This window comes from Leucoraja erinacea, chromosome 14 (assembly GCF_028641065.1).
Source record: "Leucoraja erinacea ecotype New England chromosome 14, Leri_hhj_1, whole genome shotgun sequence".
Taxonomy (NCBI): domain Eukaryota; kingdom Metazoa; phylum Chordata; class Chondrichthyes; order Rajiformes; family Rajidae; genus Leucoraja; species Leucoraja erinaceus.
Window position 1 is genome coordinate 38014708 of NC_073390.1, and position 10765 is coordinate 38025472.

General features: G+C 44.2%; 1 protein-coding gene across 1 annotated transcript; it reads left to right on the forward strand.

The window, feature by feature from the left end:
• The first annotated feature begins 1963 nt into the window (after window positions 1-1963).
• Window positions 1964-10505, forward strand: LOC129703591 (solute carrier family 35 member G2-like). The gene is made up of 3 exons (XM_055646185.1): window positions 1964-2242; window positions 2934-3028; window positions 9084-10505. The coding sequence occupies exon 3, from the start codon at window positions 9107-9109 to the stop codon at window positions 10352-10354; it is 1248 nt and encodes a 415-aa protein (XP_055502160.1). The 5' UTR covers window positions 1964-2242; window positions 2934-3028; window positions 9084-9106; the 3' UTR covers window positions 10355-10505.
• Window positions 10506-10765: the final 260 nt, after the last annotated feature.

A 10765-nucleotide genomic window follows, 5' to 3' on the forward strand; every position in this document is an offset into this window, starting at 1 on the left:
TCTTCTTCCTGCCACCCCCCCCACCCCCACATAAGTCTGAAGAAGGGTCTCGATCTGAAACGTCACCCATATAACCATATAACAATTACAGCACGGAAACAGGCCATCTCGGCCCTTCTAGTCCGTGCTGAACGTTTTCTCCCCTAGTCCCATCTACCTGCACTCAGACCATAACCCTCCAATCCTTTCCCATCCATATAACTATCCAATTTATTTTTAAATGATAAAATCAAACCTGCCTACACCACCTTCACTGGAAGCTCATTCCACACAGCTACCACTCTCTGACTAAAGAAGTTCCCCCTCATGTTACCCCTAAACTTCTGTCCCTTAATTCTCAAGTCATGTCCTCTTGTTTGAATCTTCCCTACTCTCAGTGGGAAAAGCTTATCCACGTCAACTCTGCCTATCCCTCTCATCATTTTAAAGACCTCTATCAAGTCCCCCCTTAACCTTCTGCGCTCCAAAGAATAAAGACCTAACTTGTTCAACCTTTCGACCTTCCACCCATTCCTTCGTTCCATAGATGCTGCCTCACCCGCTGAGTCTCTACAGTTTGTTGTCTACCTTCGATTTTTCCAGCATCTGCAGTTCTTATTTTCATGAGACTTGAGAGGCAATAATGAGTACCTAAGAACGAAGCTTTGAAGAACGTTGAATTCTGCAGGTGCAAAATGGTGGAGCATCCACCTGAGATGTGGATGTCCAGAAATTTGGAAACCCCCTAAATAAAGAGATATCTTCTCACCTCAATCCCAATTTGCCATCTCCTTCAGTGATAAAGAGTGAAAACTCAAGATTCAAGATTCAAGATTCAATTTATTTGTCATTTGGACCCCTTGAGGTCCAAACGAAATGACGTTTCTGCAGCCATACATTACAAACAAATAGACCCAAGACACAACATAATTTACATAAACATCCATCACATTGCTGTGATGGAAGGCCAAAAAACCTATCTCTCCACTGCACTCCCCCCCCCTCTCCCCCCTCCCCACCCCCCGATGTCAGAGTCAAAGTCAAAGCCCCCGGCTGGCGATGGCGATTGTCCTGCGGCCATTAAAGCCACGCCGGGTGATGCAAGGTCGCACACCGGGTTCTTGATGTTAGAGCCCCCGGCGTGCACTCGCAGAGTCCCGCGGCCATTTCGAGCCGCGCGGGGTGGTGCTGTAAGGCCCCGCGCAGCTCGGTGCTGTAAGGCGCCGCGGTGCTGTAAAACTCCTTCAGTTACGAGAATTATCCCAGGAATTACAGGGTTATACTGTATGATGAACGTTAGACGGCACTGGGCCTGTACTCACCGGTGTTTGGAAGGATGAGGGGGGGAGTGGGGGGCCCCATTGAAACTTACCGGATAGTTAAAGGCCTGGATAGATTGGATGTGGAGAGGATGTTTCCACTCGAGGGAGAGTTTAGGACCAGAAGCAATAGCCTCAGAATTAAAGGACGTATTTTTTGGAAAGGAGATGAGGAAGAATTTTGTTAGTCAGAGTGTAGTGAATCTGTGGAATTCGGTGCCACAGATGACTGTGAAGACCAAGTCATTGGATATTTTGAAGGTGCAGATTGACAGATTATTGATCAGAAAGGGGTTGAGAAATAGATGGTTAATAGATCAGCCATGATTGAATGGGTGAGTAGTCTTGATGGGCCAAATGGCCGAATTCTGCTCCTCTGGCTTATAAAGGTCCGAGTAAATTAAAGTTCGCCAAAAGTAACAACGACATCTGTCACATAATATTGCTTCTATGGCAATGTGTGGATGAAAATTAATTTAACTTTTCAATAATTTTCACAGAGAGTGATATGTCTATGGACCGAGCTACCCGGGGAAGTGGAAGTGGTTGATCTTCATTGCAGGTTTTTGAAGTTTGCTATTGGGAAGTGATTCGCATTTGGGAGCAGTTTGCGCCCCCAGGCTTGCGAACGATACAACAGGAGAGACGGTGAGTGGGGACAGGAGTGGGTACCTGATCAGTATCGGGAATCTTGCTGGATATACGGCGCAGACTGCACTGCATGGAAGGTGTTAGGAATCCAGTTGCCTTCCCTCGGGAGTCACCTGTGACTTCCTTAGTGAAGCGACCAATTCTCCTGTGCGCATGCACTGCTGTTTGGACCCCTCCAGTTTTTTTCCTCTCTCCGCCAGCTGGCTGGCTTCTGGGTGTGTGTGGATGAAGAAGAGAGATCGGAGCTTGGTACCACCGGCTAACAGCATCTTCCCCGGGTGCTTTCTGCTCAGGTAACTTGCGCTCTTCCTCTTCAAGGGGAGCGGAGTGGTGGTGGTGGTGTGGGGTGGGGGGCAGTCTGGGTGTCACAACCGCTTGTGCGGACAGAGCCGGGCAGCAGGAGGTCGGGAGGTGCAGATGGGCTCCTCGGGTTGTGCCAGCCGCCTGCTTCCAGTTAACGCTGCAACCCGGGGCGAGGGAAAGGCAAGCGGCGCCCCAGCTCACTGTGGCGGAGACAGCCTCTGGTGGGGCTCCTGGTCAAACCGCATTCACTCTGATCTAAAGGGGGCAAACATATATCTCCTGTGGTGTGTGGCACTTGCCTTGCTTGTTGTATACCATACAATAATGCTTGCTGTTTCTTAATGCCATCGTTATAACTGCTCGGTCGGTCACTTTGCTTATATCCATTCTATCGGTACCAGCTCGGCGTATATACTCTGATTCGCGTGATATTTATTGGTCAGTAACGGTGAAAGGAAGGTGGGATTAGTTGCATTTGGAGGTTGAGAGGGGGAATGCGCCGGGTTGGTGCAGGGACAGTGCAGGGACCCGTGAGCTGTGAGCGGTTTCTCCCGGAATCTGAGCTTGGCTGGTCGGGGCGGTTGCAAAATGCAAAGTGATTTTTTTTTTTAACATTGAACTGAATGAAACCTGCTCGCGTTTCTGTTCGCTTTGACGTATCTGCCTTCATTTGGACCATAGAAGGAGACTCGTGTCAGCGTGATGCACATTTGTAGCCGGAGAACGGAGCCAGGTTTCCATTCAAGATTCTGGGATCTTGCCGTTTATATTTAGAGGTGAGTTTTCACATATTTAAAGCCTGTATTTATACACACATGCCATTTGTTTTAACGGAAAAGAATTGTCACTACTGACAGGTTTTTTTTTTAAGTGTTCTCATTAGGGACTGATTTTTTCTGGTTTCTTTAACAATACCTGCAAACCCCTCGCCTATCTCGTAATTCGGGTTTTCTCAACGATTCTCCAGAGCATAGAATTAAATGTATCAATGATTGCTCAGGCCGACCTATACTTGCACATGCACGGTCGGATGAAATATATACAGTGGTGTCTCGCAGAGGATTCACTAAAACTATCTTGTTATTTGAAGCATTTTCCATCTAACGAGTTTTTAATACAGTCGGCACGGATGCAGGTTATTCTTCCGTACGCGTATTAATAGCGCGCTAGCCATCAGACTGTGCTGCTGCCCCTTCGTGGTGTGGCCGTGTTAATACAGTGTAACACTAATTAGTTGCTGTTCACATGAAGGCAGTCTATCTTCTGTTTTTCTAATGCTGTGTATCGGAAGGAACTGCAGATGCTGGTTTAAACCGAAGACAGACACAAGAAGCTGGAGTAACTCAGCGGAACATCTCTGGTGAATATGGAATATGGAATAGAAACGGAAAACGTCACCTACTCCAGCTTTTCTCCAGAGATGTTGGCTGAGCCGCGGAGTTACTCCAGCTTTTTGTGTCCGTCATCTTTCTAATGCTGTTATATACGTAGCAGAGAGTGGGGGATTGGCGGGGGCTGAGGTCCATCGCCGTATTAAGTGTGGTCTGCATCAGGAAAAATGCCCTGGTCTTAAACACCCTGCATAAACCCGGAGGTGTGGGAATGCGAAATCGTGGATGCGGGAAATCTGGGTGGTGGGGGCAAGGGACACTGGAAATACTAGACACATCAGAGGGTCTCTGTAGACTGTAGGAGACCAGGTCCATTGATTGGTCAGTTCGGAAGAAATGTTATTGATCTGAAATGTTAAACCCGCTCCTCCTTCCGCAGTTGCTACACAAGGAACTGCAGATGTTGGTTGACAAAACAAAGACACACCTCGGCACGTTGTGTCTTTATGTTTTGTAAACCAGCGTCCGCGGTTCTTTGTGCCTACATGTTGAATGGAGTTTTATTTTGTGAGACAGTTTTCAAATCGGCACAACCTCTAAACGGTTTAAGCTCAGCCGCCCCCCCCCCCCCCCCCCCCCTTCCCCTCCAATTGTGGTAAGTTTAACGTGTTCGAGAATTTGCAGCCGATAAGTTCAAAGAATGCACACACATCCTAGCAGTGAATACATTTCATCCGTAAATGAGTTATTCGCAGGCTGCTCTCCAAATCACTGGGTCAATAATGCAAATAGACACAAAAAAGCTGGAGTAACTCAGCGGAACAGGGAGTAACTCAGCGGGACAGGCAGCGGCGACGTTTCGGGTCGAGACCCTTCTTCAGATAATGCATCTGAAACCAAGTGGCCACATCAGGCTAACCAGATACTCTTCTGTAGAGACACATATTCTGTTCCCGTAATAATCGTTTCCTTGCGTGAGATGAAGGGAATTACGATTTTTGTTGATGTGCTTTTGACAGCAATGATTTGCTTGAACGAAAATAGTACTGGAGGAACTCGGCATATGTGGAGGTAATGGACAGGTGCGGCACGGTGGCGCAGCGGCAGCGTTGGTGCGCTGCCTTTATACAGATGGTGAAGTAAGTGACAAAGCTGAGAGATGAAATGGAGACCATGGGATGTTAATTTAGGTGAGGAGAAGAGGAGTGAAATGCAGAACCAGAGGTGGGGGATTTGGATGGAAGGGCATAGGGAAGAGGGGAAAGATGAAGGATATAAGAGAACAGGAGGGATTTGGGGAAGGGAGGTGAGTGTTCAACGGAGGGGTGACTGGGAGATGTTGGGAGAAATGAGGGGCAGTGGACAGGAAAGAGCTGGGTGGGTGGGGGGCGATTAAGAAGCATATAACTTGAAATTGGATAATTCAATGTCCATACTGTTGGGTTATAAGCTGCACCAGTTTGTATGAGGCGTCTCTCTTGCAATGGAGGAGTCCGAGGACAAGAAGGCCAGTCTACGGATTGGGAGGGGTAGTTAAAATGGTTAGTAAACCTGGGAGATCTAGCAAGCTCTCTAGCTCTCTCTCTCTTGAAAGTATCCAGAGAACCGGCCTCCACCGCCCTCTGAGGCAGAGAATTCCACAGACATCTTACTAATTGTGGAACCCAAATGGCAATCTATCATCCTTTATTGGTTTTAAAGCATTGGCTTTTAAAAGAAAATTAATTGAATCTTAATTACTAAAGCAATAAAAAAAACAAATGGATGCTTTCCAGGAATAATGTAAAATACTTTGTGAAAACCTTTTTTGAGAATATGTTTTATTTTTGACATTGCCAGACAAAATAATGCTTTAAGATAGATTGCCCTGCTTGGATTTATGAGATTGAGCAGAGAAATGACATGCTAGAAACAGCATAATTTTGGAAATGTTGTTAAATTCAGAAACTAAACATGTTTCACTGTAGTACTTCCTGCAAAGCAAAACAAAGTGTCACAAATCGATCAATTCAAGTCAAATAATTGATTCCACTGCTTAAAACAAGTCTGCAAATAACAAAGAATTTCATCGCTTGGAAGTCTCCATAGTTAGTTTGGAACTGCTCTTCAAATGAATACACAAATTCTCCTAAAACAGGACATGAATCAGAATTCAGAAACTATGTCTTGACAGCTAGGGAAGTGAGGGAGAACATCTTGTTGCAGTTATATCTAAAACTCTTTCCACATGGACTGAAAGGATTTGATTTTGATGCCAATGTCAAATACAAGTTGTCCCTTTCCATGCAGTTGACAATTCAGAACATTGAGGTGGACAGCCAGATCAGGAAGTGACACAAAGCCAACACAAAGTAACACAAAGTAATCCTCCAAAAGGCCCAGTGAGATTTCTTCAGCCTTCAAAAAAAAACGTTGCTCTTTGGCACTAGACCTACAAACTTTATTAAAGCTTAACATTAGCTGAGCATCTTGCATTTATATGGAAAACCAAATCACTCTCTACTGAGCATTCATCTTATTCTAAAAGCATTTACAAGTGACAGTCATTGTGTCCATTTGATTTTTTGAAGTTGACGATGGAGTCACATGCTCAAAGCCAAGCAGGCTGATGATGTACTGGAGACTGCGTAATGTCCTCTACATAATCATCCAGTTAATTCTTGAAATTTTGTAAATTCTGGTATTTTCTAACTGATTTTGCCACACCATTTCCAAAGGTTCAATTTTATAATGTTTTATAAAATAAAGTCAACACTTGTTCGTGATATAATGCTTGTTGCTTGCTTGATAATAATGCTTGCTTGTTCGTGAAATAATGCCTTTGCGTTAGTTCTTTGTGACCCTTAGAGCCAATTATCACAAGAAATACTGTCACCTGACATGTATACTTATCAGCCATTTAGTTTCATCACATGCCCAGTAATGTGTGTGGTATTTTTGAAATATATTCGACATTGATCACATTATTGAACAGTCACATGGACATTTTTCAAGTTTAAAACATTAGAAGAACATGACATTTTGCATGGATAGACACCAAATGCTGGAGTAATGGAGCAGGTCAGACATCATCTCTGGATTAAATGGATGGGTGACGTTTTGGGTCAGGACTCTTCTTTAGACTGAAAGGAGTGAGGGGGGGAGGGGGGAAGGGGGGAGGGGTGAAGATTTGAGGGCAAGAAAAGACCAGGACCAATCAGGGCAGTGCTTCCATACCTCAAAATATTTTTTTCCTTAAATAGAATCCTAAATTACCTGGAATTCCTGAAATGTTCAAAAATGCTTCCTGTGTGCTATTTGTTGTTTTTGTTCGCGGGCACACATTAACAACACAAAGAAGAAAAAGGCAAAACAGATCTATGTAACTACACCGTATCTGCCTGCTTCTGTTACTCACATACAGTGTTATGCAAGGCAGCTTTCGTTGCCTCCGACAGCTTTCGTTGTCTTCATTTTTTCAACCAGCTCTCATGTGTCTCAGTCTCTGCGCTCCCCCCTCTCTCCCTCCCCCTTTCCCTCCCTCTCTCCCTCTCTTCCTCCCTCCCTCCCTCCCTCTCTCTCTCTCTCTTCCCTCCCTCTCCCTCCCTCCCTCCCTCTCTCTCTCTCTTCCTCCCTCCCTCCCTCTCTCCCTCTCTCTCCTCCCCTCTCTCCCTCCCTCCCTCCCTCCCTCTCTCTCTCCCTCCCTCCCTCTCCTCTCTCCCCTCTCTCCCTCTCTCCCTCTCTCTCCCTCCCCCTCTCTCTCTCCCTTCCCCTCTCTCTCTCTCTCTCCCCTCCCTCTCTCGCCCCCTCCTTCCCTCTCTCTCCCTCTCTCACCCTCTCTCTCCCTCTCTCTCTCTCTCCTCTCTCTCTCTCCCTCTTCTCCCTCCCCTCTCCCTCTCTCCATCCCTCTCCCTCTCCCTCTTGGCCCCTTGAGCCCACCCACTTCTGTAAAATCAAGGCAAATCCCAATGTTACTGCAATTCCACCGCCCATTGGTAATCTTTCACCATTAGGCTTACCACTGCCTGAAAAATTCTACCACTGCCTGAAAAATAATCAAAGCCAAAACTTCCACTGAAAAAGAAAATTCCAATGAATGATTGTTATGCGAGAATTTTTCCGAGTAGTCTGTGACCCATAGCGCTGTGGCCATAGCGCTATGTTTAAAGCCCATAGCGCTGCAGCTGGTAGCGCTATATTTAGAACCCATAGCACTACAGCCGACAACTCTTTGTTTAAATTCCCACACGTTAAACTGACAGTGCTCTGTTTAAACCTGTGAGCGCCAAACCGGCAGTGCCCTGTGTATTACTTTTACACCACTTCGTGGGCCGGATGCTAATATTTCCCGAAATTATTAAATTTCCCTAAAGTTACCCGAAGACAACCAGAATTCCATGAATTTCAGGTAATTTCCTTCAAAGTGGAAACACTGAGTCAGGGCCATCCACAATTGACTTCAGGCAGGGTATTGTTGGCTAAGGAAGGTGTGATCTCAAGAGAAACAATGTGGAGAACTGGAACTGGTAAAACGACTAGGGAGGTAGAAGGGGTGGAGGGAAGGGGAGTATAAGATGAAGTTACTTAAAATTAGAGAATTCAATGTTCATACTGCTGGGTTGTGAGCTTGCTATTTTACAAATTCTCGATTGTGAACAGCTACAGTAAAATGGCTTGGGAATTATCTAGGGGTTCATGAAACTCCATGGCAATTTCAGTTTCTGCACCATATCAAAGACCCTTTTTTCAGGATGAGGAACTATTGTGTGAGACCTGAGTTTTATTTTAATTGTTTCTTTTGGATCTCTCCTGCAACTATGATTCCAAAATATCAGACAGCTATCATTGTAATTGTTCTTCGTTCTCCTACTCTAACCTCTCTCCCCAGGCTTTAATTCTATCTCAATACAGCTCAATGTAACTTTGAGAAATAGCTCTTTCTTCAAATAGACCGATCACAGACAGTTAACCTAAATACAAAGTTCAAATAATGATTCAGCTATTCTCACTCACACCGGTTCGACAATTTTTTTTTAACCTTTTCTTTTTCCTATTTTGCTTTGCATCATCATTCTTGAGGCTAAATCTCTTCTCCTTTCCCCAAATATTTACCTCTCTTTCCATTCATCAACCCTTCCTCTGCATCTTTATCTCAAAAGTTTTTCATTTCTGCTGAAAAGATCGTTGGTATGCAACACAACCTTTTTCATTCCGACCGCTGAATATTTCCCATATTTTCTGCTTTTATTTCAAATTTCCGGTACGTCCAGTATTTAGTGTTTTGGAAAAGCTTTAAATAGGCATTTTGAAGCTCTATGCATTTTTTGATATATTCTAAACTATCATTGATTAAAGTGTGGGCTGAGCCAATTCATGGAAAGATTTAAAATTAAATAAAAGTTTTTACATATAGGATGTCGAGACTTGCAAATGCGCCATTCATACATATGAATAAACTGAAGTTGCTTTGCCATGAATGATGCAAAAAGTAAAGGTTTAACTTCTGTGAAATTTAATGCAGGGCAGATATTCTGCAGCAGGGAAATGGCAGCTTCAACGCCAAAATCAACGTGCCCCTCGAAAAAGAGAGTGAAAATCCACCCAAACACCGTGACTGTGAAATACACTGCACATTATCCACAACCTGAGGATGAGGGCTTTGAAGAGACCTATCACGATACAGAAAACTACATGGAAGACAATCCCAAAAAAAGACTCCTGAGTGACACAAAAAGGCGAGGAAGATCATTCTTTGGGACAATTAATGTTCGTCAGAGTTCATCAGATGAACAGAAAGATAAAGGCATAGTACAGCCGACAGAAAATGTTGGAGAGAGTGTGGCTTCTGCACCAAGAATAACGTGGGTGGCTCTGTTTGGGGCTGCCCTGGCCCATGGTTGCGTTGCATTGATTACTAGACTTGCAGCTGATCGGTCCAAAGTGCCATCTCTTGAACTCCTGTTCATTCGTTCTGTTCTTCAAGTCTTCGCTGTGGTGGTTGTCTGTTACGGCAGCGAGCATCCTCTTGGACCCAAAGGATACAGGATGCGTCTCTTTCTTTACGGGGTATGCAATGTCATTTCCATCACCTGTGCGTACACCTCCTTTTCAATTGTACCCCCAAGCAACGGGACCATTATGTGGAGAGCCACCACTACAGTCTTCAGTGCCATCCTAGCCTTCCTTTTGGTGGATGAACGGTTGGAGTACACTGATGTTGTAACAGTGATCTGCAGTGTATTTGGGCTTTGTCTAGTCATGATCCCTAATATCGTTGATGAAGATGATTCATTGGTGGGCAGATGGAAGGAAGCATTTGGCTACACCATGACAGTAATGGCGGGGTTGACCACAGCTCTGGCCATGATCATTTACAGAGCTATTAAGGACAAGGTTAGTATGTGGACTGCCCTTTTCACCTTTGGATGGACAGGTACAGTGTGGGGTGTGTCCACAATGTTTATCTTGCAAGAGCCTATTATACCACTGGATGGGGAAACCTGGGGATATCTATTAGGGATCTGTATTTGTTCTACGGTGGCTTTCTTAGGTGTATATTATGCATTGAATCGATTCCACCCAGCATTAGTTAGTACAGTTCAACACTTAGAAATTGTAGTGGCCATGATTCTCCAGTTACTGGTCCTCCATATGTTTCCAACTGTGTATGATCTTATCGGTGGATCAATAATCATCTTCAGTGTCTTTGCATTCACTGGTTACAAGCTTTATAGGGTTAATTGGAATAAGAGGCAGGATTACTTGGAGATAATAAATTCCCCCATCAAATGAATGTTGCTAATCTTGTGAATAATTGGAGAATTAAATGGGATCAAGCTGCTTTATGAGTGTCAAACGTGCAATGTTCTTTGGTATTGTGTTGTCAGAGGATGGTCTACTGCTGTGATGTTCTCAATGTTGTATGGAATAAAATGTGCAACAGATGATACCAAGTGTTTGTATTTATTATTAATGATAAATAATTCAATGAGAGGTTTTTTTTCCTTTTAATTGTCTTAGAACAGTGACCAAATTGCAGATATACTTCATAATCAAATGATATCAGATTAATCATAATTTGAAATCATGACATTTATTTTAACTTAGAAGTACCATAGGCACGACAAGTGCTTAGTTTATGAGTTTACTTAATGTTGCAATCCTATTTTCTTTTAATGTATGGAATAGGTGTGAAGAATCTGA

What these genes read in the sequence shown, in the direction of transcription:
- LOC129703591 (XM_055646185.1), top strand. Translation starts at nt 9,107, where the DNA reads ATGGCAGCTTCAACGCCAAAATCAACGTGCCCCTCGAAAAAGAGAGTG.